Source organism: Aptenodytes patagonicus, chromosome 10 (assembly GCF_965638725.1).
Source record: "Aptenodytes patagonicus chromosome 10, bAptPat1.pri.cur, whole genome shotgun sequence".
In the NCBI taxonomy this organism is placed as follows: Eukaryota; Metazoa; Chordata; class Aves; order Sphenisciformes; family Spheniscidae; genus Aptenodytes; species Aptenodytes patagonicus.
Genome location: NC_134958.1, coordinates 12,993,960 through 13,017,976, shown reverse-complemented (window position 1 = coordinate 13,017,976; position 24,017 = coordinate 12,993,960). Strand labels below are relative to the sequence as shown.

The 24,017-nt window shown below is 35.5% G+C and overlaps 2 protein-coding genes across 3 annotated transcripts; one reads left to right on the top strand and one right to left on the bottom strand.

Moving 5' to 3' along the window:
• The first annotated feature begins 860 nt into the window (after window positions 1-860).
• Window positions 861-10,502, top strand: LCTL (lactase like). The gene is made up of 13 exons (XM_076348669.1): window positions 861-984; window positions 2,087-2,247; window positions 3,841-3,928; window positions 4,186-4,292; window positions 4,573-4,701; window positions 5,243-5,338; window positions 6,011-6,065; window positions 6,159-6,320; window positions 7,051-7,325; window positions 7,668-7,794; window positions 8,261-8,460; window positions 9,017-9,080; window positions 10,387-10,502. The coding sequence occupies exons 1-13, from the start codon at window positions 861-863 to the stop codon at window positions 10,500-10,502; spliced, it is 1,704 nt and encodes a 567-aa protein (XP_076204784.1).
• Window positions 10,503-12,196: 1,694 nt separating this feature from the next.
• Window positions 12,197-23,912, bottom strand: ZWILCH (zwilch kinetochore protein). Of its 2 annotated transcripts, XM_076348708.1 has the most exons (18): window positions 23,745-23,912; window positions 23,466-23,517; window positions 21,620-21,715; window positions 21,389-21,507; window positions 20,495-20,691; window positions 19,913-19,992; window positions 19,463-19,618; window positions 19,145-19,216; window positions 18,713-18,806; window positions 17,778-17,833; window positions 16,352-16,454; window positions 15,805-15,884; window positions 15,429-15,585; window positions 14,396-14,424; window positions 13,859-13,995; window positions 13,469-13,564; window positions 13,261-13,379; window positions 12,197-12,584 (listed from the first exon to the last, which is right to left on the bottom strand). In XM_076348708.1, exons 1-18 carry the CDS (start codon window positions 23,798-23,800, stop codon window positions 12,493-12,495), a joined length of 1,791 nt encoding a protein of 596 aa, XP_076204823.1. In that variant the 5' UTR covers window positions 23,801-23,912; the 3' UTR covers window positions 12,197-12,492. The 2 variants fall into 2 exon arrangements, with proteins under 2 accessions (XP_076204823.1, XP_076204824.1); XM_076348709.1 differs by lacking the exons at window positions 23,466-23,517; window positions 23,745-23,912 and having other exon boundaries at window positions 21,376-21,507; window positions 21,620-21,709.
• Window positions 23,913-24,017: the final 105 nt, after the last annotated feature.

The window sequence follows — 24,017 nt, the reverse complement described above, 5'->3', positions numbered from 1 at the left end:
TTTGCTTTTCAAAGCTCCAGGTGTATTTACTTTTTATACAATGCTCCAATGCAAAATATGATTATTTTTAATAAACTATTTGTTCTACTTTTCCTCATTTTCTAACCCCATCTTCAAATTCACCAACAGGTGAATAAAACAGATCCTTTGGGAACTGTACAAATTTGGGGAAAATAGTGCTGTTCTACAAAGCCCTTCTGAAATTTTATTTAAAATGGTTAAACTTGGTCATCCCACCAATATTTTAACCTGATTTAGCAGTTAAAAATATAGTGCATATGGTAGCATTTTAAATTGATGCAGGAACTGGATAAATGGGACATAATCAAGATAAAAGCTGCAATTATTAAAACTGCAATAATTGCAAGTATTAATTTTCCTTTTCAACTTCCACAAGGTTTGTTTCCGTTACACATTTAGGTGGCAAGATGCTAGCAGCATAATCACTTTTATTTCTCGCTCACACTCACAATCACTGTTGCAGGGTTTTAGTTACTGACACCGGTACGACAGTTTGAAATCCAGAACAAAATAGCTACCAACAAAGAGACTTTTAGAATATAGTAAAGATAAGGAACATTATGGAAAATATGCAGGGAGCACTTCTAATAGGTACAATTTTGCACTTCATTCTTTTCTCATTTTCATCACCCTGCTAGAAGCTTAACTGCATCTTCCACTTAGCCCAAGCACTGCTTTTAGCCTTCAGTGAAAATCATACCCATTCAGCAGAAAAAATAAGCTTTTCCCTTTTGATCACCCTAAGCCTACTTTGTAGAGCGACAATAACTGACAATGCTTTTCTATTTTATCAGGTGGGAACTTGCAGAGAACACTTTGCAGTGATGAAATTAACAGCGATGAAGACTTACATTTTGAGAATATGGTATATACTTGCGCCGGTAATACGGCTGAATACAGCTGAGGATTTCCAGTGGACAAAGAATAATCCAGGCTCTTTCTATTATGGCACTTTTCCAGCTGGTACTTTTGCACTACAATTGATTGTGGGTTTTATAATGCTTTAGATCCATTTGTCTGTTCGCACAAGAAAGCTACCAAAAGGTTTTCCTTGTCCTTCCAGGGAAATGGCAGAAACAAAAATTCAGGCTCTTGCAGAATGCATACTTAATATCATCTTCTGCACCTAGCCCTGGAAATAGAAGGATTCACATAACCCTGCACTTCATATAGTCATTTAAAACAGTAAACTCGGAGTAAATGCTAGTAGATTAATATTTCATATCCAGATCTCCCTTTCCCGTCTGTGATTAAGATGCACAGTATAACAAATCACACCTGAGAACTCTTCTGCTTTTTCATAGATTATCTACAACTAATGAAAGATTATAAACTAAAAATATCCTTTGTTATGCAGCTAACTTAAGAAATGAATGTGAGTGAAATAATTTTGTCGAGTTTGTTTCAAGCTGTTTAGTATTATCTAATTCACTCTTCAGTACTGCTTTATGAAACCTTGTCCTTTCTTCAACATATATTTATACACACTCACACATTTCATTCAACCAAAATCAAAACTAAAAAGATATAGCCACTGATTTGTTTTCATGCTCAAGTTTTTAAGTCGCTTACAAAACTGATTAATCATGTCCTTTTGTATAATACTAGGAAAACAATCCAGAATCTTCCTATATATTTTACGTAACAACAGCTAAACTTTTAATTGCTAAAAACCCCATAAAAACTAGCAGGCAGAAATGATGTGGGAACCTAATTTTTTGTTACAGTAAGACATTTCTGCCACGCTATCAATGCACTACCTCATCACTGTAAAATAATGGTAACAAGGTTTAACAGATGAGAGAACTAGGTTCCTTTTTCAGTGCATCAGAAAAGGATACCTTTAGTCTATACCACATTTTCAGACAGCCCCTTTTTATGCACCGATAAAGTTTCATGTAGAAAACATTGGCCTCTTGCTCAGTAGGCATGCAGTCATGCACATTTCACACCAAGCTATGCAGCCGTGAAGATGTATCAATTACTTTCTCATATGAAAATTTAGTACAATGACCAGTTTTGCAGGAAAATGTTTAAATCATAACTCACTTCTGTTTACCTTTAGGTTTTTTATGGGGTGTTGGAAGTTCTGCATACCAGACTGAAGGGGCCTGGGACAAGGATGGGAAAGGACCAAGTATCTGGGATGCTTTTACTCACAAGAAAGGGAAAGTGTTTGGAAATGAAACAGGAGATTCAGCATGTGATGGCTATTACAAAGTTAAGGTATCATTAAAGAGGAGCTATCCCTCTAGAAACATTCTGGAGCCATTTCATGATACTGATTTGCCATTTTGAAATAACAGCAAAGATGAAATGCTTTAGTTGCTCTATAGGCTCATTTAACTTAGGAAGCCAAGGGATGGTATTTTCAATTAGTTCAGTAAAATCTTCTTTCCTAATAATCTCATAGAATCAATAATACCACAATATTTCCCAAATACGTCTCAGTTTTTCAGGATTTTTGTGTCCAAAGAAATATTCTAAGTTTTGTGGAAAGTCCAAATGCTTAGTTAGAACAGCAATGAACACATTTGCGCTTTGAATAAAATTAACATCTTTTTTTCTGTGTTTGAGCAGCTTTAAAGGTTTTCTATGTATATTTAAGAATAATAAAACCATCAGATGCTTTAAAATTCAGTCTGAATGTTTTCCATTTTTTTGAATGGATAACAAATAAATAATCAATGCAGCTCTATTAGCAATATGTTTCCAAGCTTAAAACTATCAGAAACAATTTTAGAATTACTGTCTTGGAGGAAACACAGATACACAGCAAAAGGAATCCAAATGACTGTGATAAGCCAGTATTACATAATTGGAATTCCAACTAATTTGATAAAAATTATATTCCACTGAGGTTTTTCCACATATATGAAATCCAAGGGAGAACCAGAGGTCTCAGCAAGAACTAAGAGGAAAGAAACTAATTATGCCTTACTATCCTAAAATGGGAAAATGCAGGAGAGATTTCATTTGATCTCTCTCAAACAAGTAAAAGCTTGAAAGAGCAGCTTAATAAAAACCCACAGAGAGGTTGGAACTCTGAGACTCACTGGGCTGTTGCATCAGAAGAGATTGACACCATGATCACAGGACCTATTTTTCAGAGAGGATTCAGGCATAAATGATAGCATTTCAACGTTTACCCACTACTGTGGGCTTGTATTTTGAGATACTTTCTAAAACTGGCTTGTTATGTGTTCAGTTACATGGTCCTCTTCATATAAAAGCACTCTTTCTCTATTTGCTTTCCTCATCAGAATTCTCTTTGCACTGGCTCATATACCATCAATTTCTAATTTCATTTAATATTGAAGATGTATGATTTCTTAGAAGAAGAACATGTATTTATACTGAATTTATTTTTTGTGCTAACTCCAGTATGAGACAGTAAATGAAAGCCTGTGTAATCATGTTTTTGTGCCTAAGCTGAAACGATTGAGGTCAAGATTTACAGGCTTATATTATTTTTTAAAACATGCATATTACAAATTCTGACATAAATATAATTGTGTTGCAGAACACCTCAACTCATTTTTCTGTCCTCTGATGATGAAAACATTCAGTTTCCATAGTTGTTAACACAAAACATTACAGGACTTCTTTGGAGAGTCAAGAAAAAAAATGGTTAAAAAGGAAGTATACAAGTAGAAAGAGCCATCATCTCAAAGCAAATGCAGAAAATAACTGAGGGAATCCTCTTTTGTGCAACTCTTCTATCGATTTTCTGCACTCAGTACTATTTAAGACAGATGAATAACTGAAGAGTTATTCTGCTTGGACTTGGGATGTGTTAATTGGATTTTCTTTTCACAGGATGACATTGAGTTACTGAAGGAGCTGAAAGTTAATCACTATGTATTCTCTATCTCATGGCCTCGGATTATGCCCACTGGCATCAAAAGTAAGCATAACAATTTCACCATATTCTTACCAGTATTAGTAGGCAAGTAATTTTACTCCTGAGTATACCATGGTTGTTTAACATTACTGTTAAACAGATTTCTTTGTCTGCAGAACAGAGTTTAACCATTACACATCCATTACAGTATACCCATCACTGTAATGTAAAATTCCTTGGTTAAAATTTTTAGATTTCTATTCTTCCAGTTATTTGAAAAACAGTCCAGGTAATTTCTTGTCTGTGCGTTTCATCAGCAGAGCAATTGAATGAGAAAGGAATACAGTTTTACAATGATACAATTAATAGTCTTCTGGAAAACAATATTATCCCTATCGTCAGCCTCTACCACTGGGATCTTCCACAGGTTAGACAATATTTAAATTAGTGAAATGTCTATTATAAATGCTTCTGATAGGAAATTTATTTCTAAGTTTAAGGACTATGTGTACTTTAGAAAAATGTTTAAAGATGCCTGCATGCTTTTAAGTGTGCTTATAATTATTTTCTATTCATTTGCATTTTATACACATTGAAGTTTTGAAAAAATCTCCTTCTGAGCTACTGAAATATAAATAAAAGTCTTTGTTAATAGGCAGCTGAACTTTAAATAACATTATTGATTCTTGAAATTCTTATTTATGAAGGTTCTCCAGGAAAAGTATGGTGGCTGGCAAAATATAAGCATGATAAGTTATTTTAATGATTATGCAAATCTGTGTTTCGAGAAGTTTGGCGATCGTGTGAAACACTGGATTACTTTCAGTAATCCTTGGGTAAGTTATCAATGCTTTCCTTCCAATCACTCCTATTACACAGTTCTGTTCCCAAAATTCTGTGGACGTGACACTACAGAAAAGTAGGTTAAAAATTGGAGAGGAAGAGGCAGAGACTTACACCATTAATCTTTGTGCCCAAAAATCTCAGTGGCCAGATTCTGCACAAGGGTAGAGTTTCAAGACATGAAATTCCAGTGAAGTTTTGAAAAATCATCAGCTGGAGAGGAGAGAGGCACAGAAATCAGAAAGGCAGTTATAACTTGCCCTTCATGCATTTCATCAGGGAACAGCAAGCTGGCGAATCAGTCCACTAACGCTAGCCACCAACACATTGTTTCCAACAAGCCACAGCATATTATCAACCAAGCAGTGGGGCAGTAGATGGGAGCCAAGGGGAGGGGAAGGAAAAAGGGGATTGGAGAGAAGAGATTGAGAGAGGCACAGACCATGCAGAAGAGCACAGGACCTAAGTCCATAGGACGGTAGCAAATTTGTTAGCTCTGCTGTTCAAAGAATAACTAACTCTATGTATTTGTAGGCAGTTGCTGAAAAGGGTTATGAAACAGGAGAACATGCACCAGGACTGAAGCTCGGTGGAGGCGGAGCATACAAAGCAGCGCACCATATAATTAAAGTAAAACTAAAATCATGCTTTAAATTATGTGTAAACTAAGAATTTTTAGCAGACTGGTTAAGTTTTTTTGATTGTGCTCTTTAAACAGAAATGCAGTTTTGCAATGCTGTCATTTCCAACTAGCACATCAAAATTATCACCTGACTTTAAACCACTAGTGCATATTCAGGTGTAGCATGAAATGACACTGTTCCAACAACTTAAATTTTTCCTTATAATTTAAGTGTCTCTTTCACAGTATGTTTCAAACTGGTTGAATAAGAAAATATCCAGGTTACTCTAGAAACAAGGAGTAAAATCCTGACCTGTTGAAATGAACTTGAATTTTGCAAGTGACTTCAGTAAGGCTAACTCTCGTAAAAATAAACTTTCACTTGCCTGAATAACTTAGGCAAAGACGTCCAGAGACTGGAGACACTGGACAGAACACTATACTGAACGCTGCATATTACCTTCATGGGGACCTCCTGGAATTTAGGGAAGGAATCTTGCATAAATGCTTTTTTGACATCTTATATGGAATGAAAGCTTCCACAATATACATTAAAAATTATGTGATACTTTCAGACACACCTTAGTGCAAAAACTGCTCTTGATCTTCACTACTTTTTATACTGACTATGGCATAACAGATTAAAATGTGCATATGCTTTTTTTTTTTTAAACTTACAGACTCATGCGAAGGTATGGCACTCTTACAATAACAAATGGCGTAGTAAGCAGCAAGGTAATAAGGATTCATTCCATAATTATGCTTCTATTTATATTAAAGTCTTAAAGATTATGCATAAACTGCAGAATTGTCACTTTGTGTTTTAAGGTATGGTTGGAATTTCCCTAACTAGCAGCTGGGGTGAACCTGTTGATTCACATAGCCAAACAGACAGAGACGCTGCTGAAAGATACATACAGTTTCATTTGGGATGGTTTGCAAATCCCATTTACAGAGGAGACTATCCAGAAATTATGAAGAATTATGTAGGTAAGCCCCAGTAACTAACTGTAACATGAATAAATTACACACTTACAGCATATTACAATGGAATAGCCCCTGACCAACATACAGTTTAGTCAAGTATGAGGACACAGGTGAAACAAGGCTAAGCAACAGAAAGCCCATTGGCAAGACACAGCTCCTGAGCAGTTTGGGGGACATACTAGAACTACAAAGTTGAGCGACTGTTGAGCCCAACAGTTGCACATCTGAGTGCTTCAAACTGGCAAGGAAGCAACTACCTCACTTTTCAGTCATAGTCCATTTTTACTGGCCTAACCAAGACAGGGAGTTGTTAAATATTTTTCTGGATTTTCCACCTAAGGACAAAGAACCAGGAGTTTTTCATCACATGCATTTCTACAGGGTTCCGCTATCTTTGTTTCACAGAATGAAGATGATAGGCAACGTACCCAGTAGTAAAGCACTTCTGTTCTTGTCATGTAATGTTTCCAAGCATTCTGTTGACATTTATCATGCTCTTTGGAAAAAACAAAACAAACAAACCCACACACTTTAATTCACTGTCTTCTCCACGTATATAGCCAACTTGCTTCTCCAAACCAAAAGGTTGAAAGATTATTTCATCTTAAAAAAAGCAATCAGACTAAACTGTCCTCTACGCTAAGTTCAGGAAAACCGTATTTATTGTTGGTGAGGTAAAGAAAACAAATTTCTGTGCTCCTCAGAAGTGTGTTTCCTATAATTATTTTGATAGGTAGGAAGAGTGCTCAGCAGGGCCTGGGGACATCAAGATTACCAACTTTCTCAGTGCAAGAGAAAACCTATATTAAAGGCACATCAGATTTCCTGGGAATAGGTCATTTTACTACTCGTTATGCTATACAGAAGAGCTTTCCCTTTCTACAAGTGTCCAGTTACCACACTGACCGTGATTTGGCTGAACTGGTGGACCCAAAATGGCCGGCTCCAGGACCTAAATGGTTATATTCTGTGCCTTGGGGATTCAGAAGATTACTCAACTTCATTAAGGTGATTACACAGTAAATCTTTAAAAGGAAGTGAACAAAATGTCTGGGTACATGCAGAAGCTGCAGGAGCTGCACTTATACCATTTTAGATTTTCAACAGTTTCACCTATGTATTTGGGAAGTTTCTTTGCCAAAAAAACCCACCTTAATTTCAGTTCAGAAAACTACAGAATTCATTGATTTTAAAATAAAAACCGTAGTTAACTTCAATTCCTAGTTACGCATTTTTCTTAATAAAGGTAACTGTAAGTAAATCTAGAAAGTTGCTTTCAATGCATTTTACTAAGAATCTCATGTTCTGTCAAAGTAAGATGATTTTGTTTATACGAACCGGTCTTTGCAGACACAGTATGGGAACCCTCTCATTTATGTGACAGAGAATGGAGTTTCTGAAAAGGTACAGTGTACTCAACTGTGTGATGAATGGCGGATAGAGTATCTGAAAGGATATATTAATGAAATACTGAAAGGTAACTTTAAAAACATCTTTTTAGTGCATGAGCTTTTTGAGCATTTTCACCTTCTGATTGTTTTTTACCCCTGTAATTTATATCATAAATTAATGATATATTTCTGAGAAATAGTCACAGATCAAAATGGACAGCAAACTAGACTAATAAATTTTCACAAAAATGACAACCTAGCCAAACGTACTGATGTGAATAAATAGTGACCTACATGAGATTTAATACTGTAATAGATCATCAGTTTCCACTTTTAGAAAGGAGAAATTGCACCTAATTACCATTCTTAGAGCTTTAGTACCTCTAAGCTAAAGATAAGATTTTCAAAGAATCTAAACTACTTTATAGTTTGCACTTTTCTGTCCTCCTCCCTATCTCTTTCTGGTATAAAACAAAACACCTACAGAACCATATTTTAAGGACGACAAACATAGGCAACAAGTTTAACAAATAATTTGTATTCTGTTTACAGCTCTAAATGATGGTGTTAATGTCAAAGGTTATACTGCCTGGTCACTGCTGGATAAATTTGAATGGAACAAAGGCTTCTCTGAAAGATTTGGATTTTATCACATTGATTTTAAAAACAAGAACAAACCACGATACCCAAAGGCATCCGTTGACTATTATAAAAAGATTATCAGTGCAAATGGATTCCCAAATCCAAGAGAGGTGATGTCAATTGCTAATCTTATTCTTTCTTCTTTTTCTTTTTTCTTCAATATATGGGCAAATATCACATTGAATTTCATGAAACAACTTGCATGAATACGGTACATGAAATTTGACACTTTGGTTCTGTAAATTAGGGATGCGTTAAATACACAGGCCTCCAGAGGCAGAGAAAGTGGAAACAACCTCAATTACTGTTTCTAAAGCATTTCACAAATTCTAATTGGACTTACTGATGTGAACAAAAATTCTAAATCGTAAGTTACCAGTGCTCTGTCAGATTTCTAGGCAGAAAATTACACATATGTGCTACCTTATTGGAAAATAATATGGAATATGTGCTTTTAAAATTTTATTAAACAATTAACTATAAGAAACATATTGCAATAAAGATCACAAAGATCTTTATTTCAGAAACTTTCAGAAAATCATGTGTTGACAGAATAAAATAGTTTCAAGTCAATTGTAGTGGACAAATGTTCAGGGACAAAGAAGCTGCTGTGAATGAGACAGAATATTACAGTCTAATAGAACTGCTGCATGTCAACCTTCTCAGGTGGAAAATTGGTATCAGAAGGCCATGGACGCTTGCTCTACCACACACCAACTCCTTGCTACAGGTAATTATGTATCTTCTGTTTTGTTTTATAAAAGCATAATATGCAACTTTCGGATTTTAAATTTCTCTGTGAATACTAGTATTAGTGGGTCCTAAAAGGAGTTTTCTCCCTGAAAGCACAATGGCTTTCAAATACAACAAGCCTCTAAAGAAAAATGCTTTTATTTACTCCCTCCAACTAAAATCACTGTAGCTAAACGGATCAACTTTAGATGTTAATGGAGTACACAAACTGTAAGAGTTACTATTTAAAATCAAGGCTAGGGATGACAGTATTATCCTTAAAATAATAAAAGTGCTAAATGCTCTTTCAAACATAAAACAAAGCCAGAGAAATCAAGACAACCATGCAGACAGAAAATCTCTAAAATGTTTGACTTCCACCTAAAATGCAACTATTAAAAAAATGGGCTAAGTACTAGCCTAAGGTAGCGTTAAGCCACATTTCTGCTCTTTCATACTCCTGGTAACAAAGCTAATGACAGCACAACTTACGGCAGCTGCTCAAGAATATATAAATACAGCAGACTTTGCCTGCTGTTTCCACAGTGCCAGGCTAATCCATCTCACTTAAGACCTTCCTAATGTAATTCAGGACCTTTCATAATTCCTGAACTAGAATAGTCTACCGCAGTGGATTTCTGAAACTTTTAAGAAAGATGAAGTGTATTATAAAGTCTTATAAGAAGGATGGGAGAAATTCCACATGGTAGAAAACATCAAAGCAGTCATCCTAAGTTTATCCTACTTAGCCTCAACTGCTGAGTGATGTGTTCTATGAGAATTAATTGTGTTTACTGAACTCTCTGAGGCTTATCTGTGGAGCAAAATTCTACAAAATAAAACCCATTTAATTTTTCAAAGAGCTGCAAAACAATCATAAAAAGGCTCAAGTGCTTCCCAAGGATTTCTCTTTGACAATTTTCTTTTTTACCCTTCCCTTGACGGTGGGGGTGGGACAGACACGAATAAAAATCAAAGGAACAGTAGAATACTGCTAATGCACTGAAGCTAATTCATAGTAAGCACAATTTTTGCAGCCCTTTGAGCACTAACATATCTTCAAAAATTTACCTTAGAAAGAAAAAAAAAGAGAGGGAAAACTGTCATGGATTTGCTCCAGCTTTTGCAGACTTAGGAAATTTTTTTGTTTGTTTCATTTGCTGTTTATGCCAATGTCAACATTTAACAAAATAATTTTAGCCATAAATGTTCAAAAATCCTTAATCTATGTTAAGTCTAAGTTAACAATTAGTATACTCCAGAAGATTAAATTTCTTACATATTACTCATTTCTCAAATTTTAGATTCCCTGATTACTCACATGGAAATGGTGACAGAGATTGTTCTTCCTACAGTTTTCACACTCTGCATACTCATCAGTATTGTCCTACTAATATTCTACCTTCGAAATCACAGATAAAATTGCATGCTTACACACATCTTCATTTTGCATAATAAAATGCAGCTGTTTTATTATATCGGTTAAAGTTTACCACAGATGCCTCTTTTTATACCACTGTAAAGATAAAGAAATAGTACTTTACCTATCCACCTAGCACTTTTATAGTTTTTTCTATTCAATTCCTAAAACATAATTTAAATTTTTTTATCAAAACCCAAAGTACATTTTCTTTCTGCATTACTTTCTACTAATTTTAAGTGGCAGATTTTATGTTTCTTATTATTTCGGAAACTCCTATACATTTTGTTCACCACAAAAATAGTTAGCTAAGATTAAAGTGATTGAAATCTTGCCAGTATGAATTTCAAGTGCTTAAAAGCTGTTTGCAAATTCTGATTTCAGTCTGTTCATCAATAAACTTTTAATTAGCATGTAACTGCTATTTGAAGAGAGACAGACACATAATTTTAAAACAGAAAAGGATTTAAATATTCCAAGAGCACTACTCAAACATTAACTTATTATTCATGTCTAAAAGTTAGGATATAGTATAGTTAGGATATTAGTATACCTTACTATCTAGGTGTGGAGAAGAATTATTTGAAGTGATTCATCAAAGATGACAACTGCTGAGTCAGATTTAAACCAAGGACTCCTATCCCTCTAGTTTTGTTTACAGGGAACTAGATCGACCTCATATGACTTTATAATATATTACACACAGAAACGTGTATTATATGTAATCCAAGCACTTCTAGAATGTAATACTCCACCTCAAATTCACTTCCACTGCAGGTAGGAACAAGTTAAGTACATGATTATAAAAAATTTGCTCCAGAATATGGCCATGTGGCTACACTTGTCCTTCTGTTGTGCTTGAAATTACTCCTCTAAAGCAAAGCAACAAAACAAGTTTCCTACTTAGTTTGCACTACAGTTTCAACACTGCATGTGCATATACTGAATGCAGAGTAGCAGTACATAAATCCAAAAAATGACCTTGTTCCTAGCTTCCCTTCAAAGGCTTTAACTGTTAAACTGATAGTTATTAAGATGTAATATTAGGAAAGGGATAAGAAATAAGATTTACTGAGGAGAAACCAGAAATGATAGAAATTTATAGTTTTTAAAAAGCATGAATATTGGGATTGTCCTTATTCTTATTTATGAATAGTTAATAGTTTCTTCTATGCAAAACGCTTCTGTCTCAATGCAGAATGTTTCTGTCTCAACTTAGTTCATCAGCATATACTACACTATGTAATTGTTTAAAGTTACACTACCAAAACGTTACATACACTATCTAATCAACATAAGAACATATGCAACTGTCAGGAATTAATCCCAACATATTTAAATGATCATGCCCAGCCAGTTATACTGAAGATTTTTTTCAGAAAATTATGCAAAGGTATGCAAGACAACACTGTTAAAATAATTCACTTTGCATTGAGGGGAAAAAGTGAATTTGAAGAGGAGAGAGAAGTATATCCAAGAATACTCCAAAATACAAATACAGGGACAAAGAAAATCAAACTGTCAGAAGTTCACAATGCCCTGGATGAACAGCTTTCCAAATATATCTGGATGATGAAACGTCACTTGACATCAGGAAAACATGACAATATTGCTTGTTTTGTTGGGTTAAGATAATTCACACTTTGAACAGTGTCTGATTGCGTTCTTAATGAATAAAAATAAAATTTAAAACCCCGAAGTGCAGAACTTTATTGAACGTTTGTAAATATATGAACAAAAATGTCTTCTATAGTTTCAAAATAATTATACTGTACATTCATAATTGCACAACATTTATAAACAAACTAGACACGTACAGATGAATTATGGCTGTGTATGTCACACTTCAAGCATACCAAAGCAAATGACTCAGTAAGATGTACTGTTCTTCAAATCAGAGTGTTTCTAAATATACTGTTGGGACACAGATAATGCTGAACTTTCCTCTTTACTGTACCTTTCAAGTGCCTGCCTGTAGACTAACATGCATTTATGTGAAATGCACCTGACTGCACTTAGCCATTGTAATAAAATACATTCTTTCTTCACTGCTTCCATTAACTGTGGAATCAGAAAAGAGACCTGCATAGACAAAAGAAAAAGATGTGATTAAACACTATTCTTAGAAAGAGAAACTGTAGAGATTAGTTCCTGTAGCAACTTCAAGAACTGGTTTCAAAACTTCAGTTTTACTGAAAGAAGCACTTCACGACAAAAATTGAGAATGACAGGAAAGCTTTACCAAAGTATTACCCTGTATCAAACCTCACCCCAAAAAGGCAATTTTTTTCTACACCCGTCTATATGCTTAATTCTTCCCTGTTCTCATGCTTTTTCACTTGTCCTACATTTGATTGCAGCAAGGCATGTCTTCCCTCCTTAGCACCTGGTTGCTTCTCTGACTAGAGGCCAGCATTCAATAACAGGTCAATTTATCTTCAAACCCATTCTCAGATACACTAGCAAAGGTTTTAGAAAGAAGTTAGAAGATATTGTGTAGAATATTTAATAATCATGTCATATTTGGAACTGTTCTGTCATTTTAACTCCAAAAACGTAATTCAGAAAGGTGAGAAGACAGAAAGTCACCACTTCGTGAAAATCTTTTACATTCTATACCATCTCACCCTTCCATTAAAAGACAAAACATCGTTTTGCTTTTGCTGAAGAAAAAGTTCAGATCCACTGAACCCAGTATAAAAACCTGAATTTGAAATGTGTACTTTCATTATTTCATGTCACCACAAATATTCCTTACCTGTAGTGTTTGAAGTCATATGTTCAACTGGAGGATTAGTACTAACTTGCCATGTTGTTTTAACCTCCTTCTGTCCATGCCCACTATTTATGTCCACCTTCCATATTTCTGGGCTATCACTGATAGAATAATCAAGAAATGTCAAAATTCAGCCAAGTATTCAGTCACATCTGAATTTTAATGCTGCAAAGATTGAAGTTTCTCTTACTTTTGATAGAACTTCTTGACAAGTGCTGGTCTGATCGGCAGTTGAAACACATGCTTCTCATTTAGAGGGTTTTCCTTATAATACTTCATGCAAATTCTACAATAAGAATCAACTAGTTACTAACTTTCTTTGGAGAAATGCTCATACAACACTGCATAAACCTCGTGCAAAATTAACTATACTCTCAGATTTTATGATTTCCTTTGTTTTTCAATTTTAGTCACAAAGCAAAATTTAACAGGAAGATCCAACTGCTACTTCTGCAGTCTCATAATCATCAACAGTAAGGAGAGTTGCTTTTTTTTTTGAAGAGAGTTTCTTTACAACTGTTGAAAAGAATCTATTTGTTATTGTCATTTAAAGAGCAAGAAGTAAAAATGAAATAATTACTGTGTCAAAGGGAAGAGGTTCTCATGTTTAAACTGAAGTAAGACTGTACAGCTGACCATTATTTCCAGCATATGGTGAAGCTTTTGAACACGATGAACTTGTTCTTGTAGATCTACTGATGTGGAAATGAAGTAATCCTGGAAGAGCAAAGAGCTTCCGCTCTTAACTGGACACTCAATTTCTACAGACACACAACACATCCTCAGTATACTAAAATAATTTTCCTGCTTGAGAGCCAAAATTTTAAGAATGGCCCAGCAGAGTCAGAACAAAGTTCCATGCTATCAAAGTATGAACAAAGGTTCACTGTCCTGCCTGACAACGACCCATACCAGATACCTAGGAAATAATATATGAATAAGGAAACAACATAATGACATTTCTGCAGTACGGTGTTCCATCCTCATGATTTGCAATTCAGTTTCTCAGCTTATAGGAATGATACGACTTGCATCCCACCATCAGTTAAGTGTGCTCTATTTCATACTGCTTTCAGAGGTTTTTTTCACCAAAAAAAAAAAAAAAAGCACATCTCACCAAGTAGGTTAATGTTGCAAGTTCCTGGCCTGTGAATTGAACAGGAGGAGAAGAAAAAAAAAAAAAAAAAAAAATTAACATTTACTACATAGTGTCAGATGAAATACAAGCAACATTCAGGTAATCAAACGGGGAATTCTACCAAAGAAAAGCACAAAGTCACTAGGACCATGATGTTATTTATTGACAAGATTACTCATTCAAAACAAGAAAAACCCTGCAAAGTGGCATGGTAGAGGCATTATCTTATTTACCACCAAGGCTGCACAATGAAGAAACCTACCACATACTTTGAGCCAACCATCCTCCTTGGGACATAGAGGTTTACAAATAGTGAAAATAAAAAAGCAAATGAAACGAAGAATGAAAACAGGATGACAAAGCAAAAAAGAAATCAAGAAATGAAGAGATGAAGGAAAAAGAAGTGGGTAACAACAATGGTAAGACACAACCCCCCTCCCACAGATTCAGAAAAAAAATAAAGCTATAGTACTGAAAACAAAGCCACAATGTTTTCAAGAAAAAATGTACTTTACAAAAGTCTTTCCACTTTCATTTCCAGTATAATATACATACAAAAATATCTTTCTAAATACTACAGACTGTACAAACACAGCTATTACATATAAAGACCCTTGCCTCATTTGCTTTTAACCCATGTAGACCATAAAGGAGAAGACAGAAAGAGCATGAGGGTCTTATTTTTTCACCTACAGCAAACAGATAAGAAAACAAAACAGTCCACAGTTATATAAATCTGGTATTTATTTTACTTGAAGTTCAACCTAAAGGGTTTTTTCAAATTGAAAAATAAATACATGGTTATGCAAGCTATAGTTATTTTGAAACAAATTCATTTTTTTTATTTTGAAACCATATACAACCAAAAGGTACAATTACTAAGGAGGCTGGAAACAGCACTTCAGCAGATGGGAGCAGACGTGAGATCAAGGTTACCAAAAACTTCATTATTTCGTGCATGGAGTACCTTTTATCTTGAATTTCTAATCATGTTAACAGATATCAGACTTACCTATGAAAAAACTGACATAATCCTTCTTCATCTTATCTAAACCAATCTCCAAGAGCATTTGAATTGGAGTGATGCCACTGAGGGAAACGACCTCTATCTTTCCATGATAAGATTGTTGAATCAATTTACTTAGCAAACTGCTACTCCCTTGATGAATCTAAAAATTAGAAAAGTTTTCTTGTGATGTAACTCTGTACAAAACATCATAAACATTGTTTAGAAGTACAATACCATGGAAACAGAAGCAAACTGTGACACGTGAAAGTAATTTAAAAACAATACAACACAGAAATGAGAAGCAGTTAAGTGACAAGAACTATATTCTACTTCAAACAACTCAAAATTATAAAATTTATTGTGAAATACAAATACGTACCCATGGCTGTATCTCACCATGTTCCAAGGATTTTATTATCAGTGTAAAACACACTATCAACTCCTGATAGGAACTGACACCTTAAGAAAAAAAGATACAATATTTTATTTATCAATCCAGGCTCGCTCTCTAGCTGTTAAGTCAATAACAATAGGCCAACACATACTTGCAAAAACGAAACCCCTCATTTGAAGAATAATAGCTGAAATGGCAGACTGCACTGCTTTTTGTTACGTTTGTCATATCATGACTTTAAAAAGAGTTACTCCAAAGAAACAATGACCAAAAGACACCACTGAACTGCATATGACTGTTAGAGAACATTGGTCTACCTTAATATGTTGTAAGGAAGTATATAATCTTACATACCTAAAATTAGCTCTTTTAGAAAAAGCCTGTTGGTAACAATTTTCTGAAGAGCTGATCAGTCCTTAAAACTCAGAGAAATTCAAATTCATTTCACTGAGAAAGCAAGACAGTATAGTAGATACAGTGTACAGAAGAATTAAAGGAAAACAGATGGGGTAAAATACCACAATACACTTACTTCTCATTTTGCACCATAATTGTTCAGCAAAATCCAGGTCTCCTCGCTCACTGAAGATTGATTTTATTGAACTGTCCACTGCAGCAGTGTCACATTTGATTTTCTGAAAGAGTTTGTTTGTCTTAAGTAAAAAAAGGATGCCTAAGAGTCAAAGACCTTATGAATTGGAATTTTCTCCAGAGATCAAAATTGGGTGCATCACTAATTTTTCCCCTTTTCCAGAGAAACTACTGCATAGAAACTACTACTGCATAATAATTTGGAAGCATATTTTTATTTAAAAGTGAGACTAATTCTTTTCAGAATTACCACACTGGATAATTGCTATCTTTGGACCAGGAAGCAAAGCCTACTATCAGACTTTTGATCGTAGCCAAGTAAAGCTCAATCAGACTGTCCAGTAACAACCCGCTGCTTAGCTCAAGATGGTCCTTTTCGCCTTACAACGGCACGATGCACAGATCATTGGTAAATAGCAAGAACACAGTCCAGCAAGCACCAACTCAGAATATGACCTATGCTATGCTGAACTCATAGATAATTAAATAACTGTATGACCTAGCAGTGTCCTGGGAGGCCAAAATTAATACATACGTGTATTCTCAGAACAATTTTCCTGTTCTCCTGATCCTGAATTTTTCTGGTTTAGCTAATACAGAAATCTTTATATTTTTAGCTCACTAACAAAATGCAACTTCCCTCTCAATAGGAAAGAGACCCAAACCTTTTCTTGTAGACTGAAAGGGGCGGGGGGGAAAAAATCTTACTATAACTGAAAACATTTTTATAATTTGAATTTGTCCATTGCTTTAGAGTCTCATAAACCTCTAGATAAATAGGACAGATATCTAACTGATACCATTAAATTGGTCCAAAATCATTAAATTAGGCAAGAAAAGCAAATTAGTGATAGAACGCTATGGCACAAAGGTCAGAGTTCCTGAAAGAAACTAGGACATCATGAAACTGATAGCTTTAGGAGATGACAGACAATGGTTAAGACAAGGGAGTGTGATTGCAGTTGATACAATACAGTTCAATTTGCAAGCTTTTGGTAGTGAGAAAGGAAGGGAAAGAAGCAAATCAAAATAGCTTCAGAGCACTAAATTACATAAAAAAATATGTATAATGGACACTGGTAGACCATTTAGAATAAAAAAAAAAAAGAGGGAGGTTTTCTAAAGGTAAAAATTACAGTGGACTTTCTATTACAGGATAGCTATGGAATTCCTAACTTTGCCTGCAAGGCCTTCTTCCATTAATTTTACACAGCAGAAACAGAAAGAGATCTATCTTTCTTTACGTCTTTATGTCTATGTATTTACATATATACATAAATAACATACAAGACTTAGTCAAAATTCAAAATAACTACAGTTATAAGGGAAACAAGATGACAAGGCAATTGGTAGGAAATTGCAGATACCTCTGTTTCATTACTGTTTCCAGATATACAATATCCATCCAGTTTCTTCTTTAAATCTGGTAGAGGAGAAAAATAAATTTCACCACTATGAGAAAAAAAAAATCATCAAACCAATCGTATAAATTACTGGGCACATAATAATTAACAGATACACTGACTGGATGGCTAATAGACAAAGTTTATCCATTTTAAAATTGTTTTTACTGGCTAAGCATATAGTCTGAAAAGATCATTTCTTAATATTTTTATTATAAGCTCTACATTTTCCCCATATACCTTTACTACATTGTTATCTAAGCATTAACTTGTTAAGATTCAGTGATGAAGCAGTAAGGGGTAGCAGGTGATCTAATAAGTGTGTCTCATTTTCTTCCACATGTATTTGTCAGAGAGAGTTTTTGTCCGTTTCTCCAAGTTTTATCTACATACTAAAAAAAAAAATTTACAGTTGCATTTGAAAATATCTTGGTGCATTCCTACATCTGATTCTCTTTTTAGATTTGTTTTTTAATATCTTAAACTTCTGGCAAGACACATATTGTTCACAACAGTTTTCAGAAGGAATCAGTGATTTTGGATGCTTTATTTTAAGATGTCATCAAAGTATTGTTTTCCACCACCAAAGGGACACTTAGCAGGTTTAGAAGTTCATGTGCCTGCCAGATAACTTGAAAGACGCATCAAGAACTCTCAATTGCTTTTTAAATATAATTGCATCATTTTATAAAGAAACAACTATTACTTTTACAGAAGATGTTACGAAAAGAAAAATGACAGCAATGTACTGAGTAACCTATTTCACCACTTTGCACAGGTGGTTATAGGATAGAAATTAACATCTCTAATTCTAATACTTTAAAAAGCGTATGTGGAATTTCCTTTTATTTCTGTGAAATGTGACATCCCTCTCCCCCCATGTAACAAGCAGCAATTACCAGTCAGAAATTCCTGGACCAGTTCAACAGCTGATTCAGACTCTAAGGGCTCAGGCCACTCAGTCACACCAGTCTTCAAACCTTCGGCCAAAGCCTAAAGGCAGCATCAAAACCCAAACAACACAAATCAGTTCTTTTTTAAGGTTCTGCATGTGTCATACTTAAAACTGTAGTTAACCTCTCCAAGAATCATACATCTCTCTCTGTACAGCTAATCATGAATTTAGAAACTTCTTTAATTTCCTGGCTTTCCTGTTCATGATTTGTCCTCTTTGTATTAAAGATTCCTAAAACTGAACTCAAAGGTTATTCTAAACTAAAAGCTTAAAGTTAACTTTGAAACACGTGATGAAGTTTTAAATAAAGTAAATTATTAACACAAAATCACCATTCCATGTAAATCTGAAATTGGAATTTCTCACTCATACTTACAAGGAGAAACTGCAGTTCTCTATACAGCTGATATACAGGACTTCTGGGGTCCCCAGACTCCAGTGTAATATTCTGAAAGTTCCAGAAGTTTATGTCAGTTTCAAACTTTAGAAATCAAGCATCCTAAAATTTTCATTAGTGAAATGCATATTAGCATAATTTATAATTTAGATTATGAACATATTGTACTGCTTATATAAAGAATAATAAACACAAATGTCAAGAGTCAAACTTATTTTCTCTCCTTTACACTACTCATGATGTAAGCTGTGGAAAGAGTTTGGGTTGGCTTGCTTTGCTTTTTCCTTCTTGACTTACCAGCGTGGCAGCTGAAATTAGTGGGGGTGTCTCCAGAATCTTATCTACAGTATTCCACGTAATATCAACGTATATATTGCTTTCAGATTCTATAATTGTGTCTTCTATTGCAGCAGCTCTAACAAGTTCATACTGAGCAAATCCTTTTGTCATCACCTAGAATGAACAGATTTAAAAAAAAAAAACCACCACCACAACATTGATTGTTTTATACCTGTGTAAAATATTTTTAAAATGATTTCACACACACACAAATACGTCTAATATCAGACAAATGCATTACAACATAGGGAACTCCAATGTTACTTCAAAAGAGACTATTATGCTATAGAATCATACTAAGATGAGATTCTAAGTAAAATCTATAAAGCTTCCCAAAACCAGTATCATAAATCCAAAACCAGAGTTTTTAAACTTAGATTGGAGGCATGACAGATCGTAAAAACCTACAATAGATGAATGATGTTTCATTTTATGTGCCATTTTGAGCTCTTCCATGTTTGCAAAACAGGTTTTATCAGCTGCAGGACCTAGGAAAGGAAAAAAGAAAGAATCAAAAAAAACATTTGACACAATTCAAATTTGGCACTTAAAATTAATTCTCAAATACTCCATTTGGTTAAGTACAACTCATGTTGTCCTTTAGAAAGCAGACATTCTTCTTTCATTTGTCCTATTGATAATAAGAGCTGGTGTTAACATATAAATGTTTAGTAAGAGTCAGTACTTGCATAAGAAGTTGAATGGTAGCAATTTCAATTTGCTAAGTTATTGCACCTGAGTGAAGGTAGGCCTGCACAGATACTGTTGCATTAAGTATATTAAAAAGTTATTTCCCCCACAAGGCATGGGTTAAAAACATCTTTTCTTTTTTTCTCTCTCTTCCCCCCCCCTCCTTGTTTTTTAAAACAAGGAATATAGAGCAGTACCAAGCCAACATCACACAAAGGACAAAGATAGCACCACTACATCAATATTCCTACATTTTTAAGCCTTCCTTATTAAATTTTATTTGTAACATTATAACCTTACCATCACATGTAACCATATGAAAATTGATTCCTGTGATTTTGTTTCCAGCTTTGAGAGGCTCAGCTCCAAGCCAACAAGTATGTTCAGGATCAGAACCGTCACACCTTATCCAGAGGGGAGGAAGCACAACCAATTCACTTATCTTCAAGTGGGTCATGTTTGGATTTTGTACCATTGTATATAAGGAAATCAACTGCCTAGAGATATGAACAGGAAAAAAAATAAGATGCCAGCAAGTATAGCTAAATCTATCCCTCACATAAAACTGAACTCCTATCTACCATGCTTCGCTAGCAGAAATCAAATCAGTTTAAAAAAAGAATGCAGTATTACAATCCTCTTTTTACAGGTAAAATAATGAAGTCACAAAGGAGGAAGTAAGATACCATAACTGAGAATATATTTAATATTTTAATTTAGACTAAGGTTTCCAAAATCATAATTGAATTTTACATTTTAAGCATGTTAAAAGGATAAGTTACTTAAGCAAACTAGTCACCATGTTTTGGTACCATGCCTTGGAATTTTAGTAACAGCCAAAGACCTCAATCAATTTTTTTTTTTTTTTTTTTTTAAAACAGAAGCCTTAGAAAAACAAGCTTTGAAGTCTTAGTAAGTTTTCTTTGCTCAGCTACACCCAGACAGTTCCATTAACCTAATGGGACAGCTCACAAGTGCTTTTCCAGTACCTTCACTTTAGCTACTTTGTTAGGAATACTTTTAGCCAGGGGAGGCCATTTTGCAGGATGAAAAACGGTCCTATCTCCTCACTAAACTAATGAGTAATTTAATTTTTGGGGATTGAAAATAATACAGGTTCTGAATATCAGGAAGAGAAACAAAAATTGCAAAAGAAAATGACATCAAAAGGGGAGACAGACCTTTGACACTTACTTTGCTCTTCTGACAGAAAAAGCCACTGGTCCAGAACTCTCCTTTGGTAAAAGCTCAGAGGCATAAATAGCATCATCTGTTTTTGATTCTTCCATTGGGTCACTTTCTTCATTGTGTTGCTTTAAGAGAAATCCACAAGTAAGTAAAAAAATGCAAGGTATATGAAAATATTTGATGGGAATTCAAGTCTAGATTACATTTAAAAAATTAACAGCTAACATACACACTTACTGCTTTCTGTAGAATATACACCATATTGTTTCCATTCCAAAATCTTTCAACAGGACTCTTGCAGCTACCACCAATCAAACAGATCTCTACATCAGTCTGAAAAAAAAAAAAAATCAAAACTTTTTAATACATTACATATAAATGCTACATTTCAGCAATTTTTTATACCAGAAATTGCAAAATTAACTAATTCCACAAACTGATTTCCAGCCCTATTGCAACCATTCGTGAATCTAAGGCTTTCTTACTTCAAGAACACAGTTACTGCATGCCATAGGTGGAATCAAATCAACTGTGAAAATGCAACAACTTTCAGCTAACCAACACAGAAAATTTAATCTCTAACAAGTTAATTCTATGGGAAACTGAAGTTTGGTTCAATGAACAAAACTTCAGATAATCTGAGATATGAGGGATGATTGTTGTCAAGTAGTGACTGCAGTCACTAGCTATCCTTGAGATGAAGGATACTCATTTAAAGTAACATTAAATATCAATTGATCACTTCTCTGAATGTCTCATGAGAGCTCTAAACACTTGTGGTTTGACCTGGCAGGCAGCTAAACACCACCCAACTGTTCGCTCACTCCCCTTCCCAGTGGGATGGGGGAGAGAATAGGGAAAAAAAAAAAAAAAAAAAGTAAAATTAATGGGTTGAGATAAAGACAGTTTAATAGGACAGAAGAGGAAGGAATAACAATAGAATATACAAAATAAGTGATGCACAATGCACTTGCTCACCACCCACCAACTGATGCCCAGCCAGTCCCCGAGCAGCGGTCACCACCCCCCAGCCAACTCCCCCCAGTTTATATACTGAGCATGACGTCCCATGGTATGGAACATCCCTTTGGCCAGTTTGGGTCAGCTGTCCTGGCTGTGCCCCCTCCCAGCTTCCCGCTGGCAGGGCATGGGAAGCTGAAAAGTCCTTGACTAGTGTAAGCACCACTTAGCAACAACTAAAACATCGGTGCGTTATCAACATTATTCTCATACTGAATCCAAACCACAGCACTGTACCAGCTACTAGGAAGAAAATTAACTCTATCCCTGCCAAAACCAGGACAACACTGTTTGGAGACGTTAAATAACTCAAGCCTGTTCTTGAGAATGAAGGAATATCAATATTTACTCAGGCTTTCGCATACACACAGAGAAGTATTACTTGATTCTTCACATCTAGTCAGTTTTTCACATTGCTGTATCTTTAAATAACCACCTGATTTTATTTTCAAACTATTGTCAAACTTGTATAAATCCCAAGATTAATACAATTAAATAGCATTAGAGATTTTCCAGCCATCCCTATGTTCCAAAAGCCATTAGAAGCAATCGCCATTTTCATACATATATCCCATTCCCTATAAAAGTACTTAGATAAAAAGCGTGCCATCGGAAGTTGCAAGTTTGAAGATCTGGACTGCCCACATGAAAATACTACCTCGGGGCAGCTGCCGTAGCAGCTCCTTCCTCTCCTCTCAGCAGCCACGCGCTGTACCACCCACCTTCTGTACCTCGCACGACCTCCACCGAGTAACACTCTCACGTGTACTTGATCCTTACAACCATTTTAAACAAGTGAACTGTTAACAGGTGCAAAAAATCGGGAGGAACGCAGGAATGCGCAGGGAGGTGAAGGCTGGCGATGGCCCCGGGAGGGCGGCACTCTGGGTACCCGGGTCTCCTTCCCTACCCTGAGGTAGAGGCAGATCTAAAGAGGTATTGCTGAGGTAAACTTTCCTTTTTACGTGATATTCCCGCGCGTATCTTAGCTGTTGATCAATGGCTGCATGTTCTAAACATACAGACTCAGGTTACATGGCTGTATTCTCAAATACATATTTACCTCAAAGAGATACGGATGTTCAGGGATACTTTCCCTTCCTTCTTCATATATTCTGAAAGAAAAATAAAATGTTAAGGTACATAAAGTTTTTTTTACTCCGTATTCCTCATTAAACAGTAAGTTTAACTGCATTAACTAAAACGACGCGGGTCTACAATCAGAGCCTCAGCAGCCTCCCCGCAAACTAGGGCCCCACCCGGTCCCCCGGCCCCAGCCAGCCTCCCCGGCCGAGCCGCCTCCTTCAGCAGCGCGGCCGTCCCGCGCCGGGCCAAGACCCACCGGAGGAGGCGGCCGTACAGCTCAGCGGCCGCCCGCCGCCGCCGCTCCGCGTCCATCGCCGCCCGCCACAACCGAACCGCGCGCCTCGCCCGCCCCCCCGGCACTACATCCGGGGCGGTGTGCCCAATGAAGGCAAAAAAATTATTCTTTGCCCCGCCAGGAGTGGGTCTTATTCATATTTATTCTCGCCGCACGCCTCCCCATGAAAAAAAAAGAAGAATTCCTCAAACACTGTGTAATTTCTGTGAGAGTGAATGACTTGTCAACCCGAAT

Excerpts from the sequence above, each read along its gene's own strand:
- LCTL (XM_076348669.1), top strand. The coding sequence starts at position 861 with ATGAAGACTTACATTTTGAGAATATGGTATATACTTGCGCCGGTAATA. Across the intron at positions 2,248-3,840 it reads ATGGCTATTACAAAGTTAAG|GATGACATTGAGTTACTGAA; the intron begins GTATCATTAAAG and ends TTCTTTTCACAG. Across the intron at positions 7,326-7,667 it reads GATTACTCAACTTCATTAAG|ACACAGTATGGGAACCCTCT; the intron begins GTGATTACACAG and ends CGGTCTTTGCAG.
- ZWILCH (XM_076348708.1), bottom strand. The coding sequence starts at position 23,800 with ATGGACGCGGAGCGGCGGCGGCGGGCGGCCGCTGAGCTGTACGGCCGC. Across the intron at positions 21,716-23,465 it reads AACATCCGTATCTCTTTGAG|ACTGATGTAGAGATCTGTTT; the intron begins GTAAATATGTAT and ends TTTTTTTTTCAG. Across the intron at positions 16,455-17,777 it reads GAAACAGTAATGAAACAGAG|AAAATCAAATGTGACACTGC; the intron begins GTATCTGCAATT and ends AAACTCTTTCAG.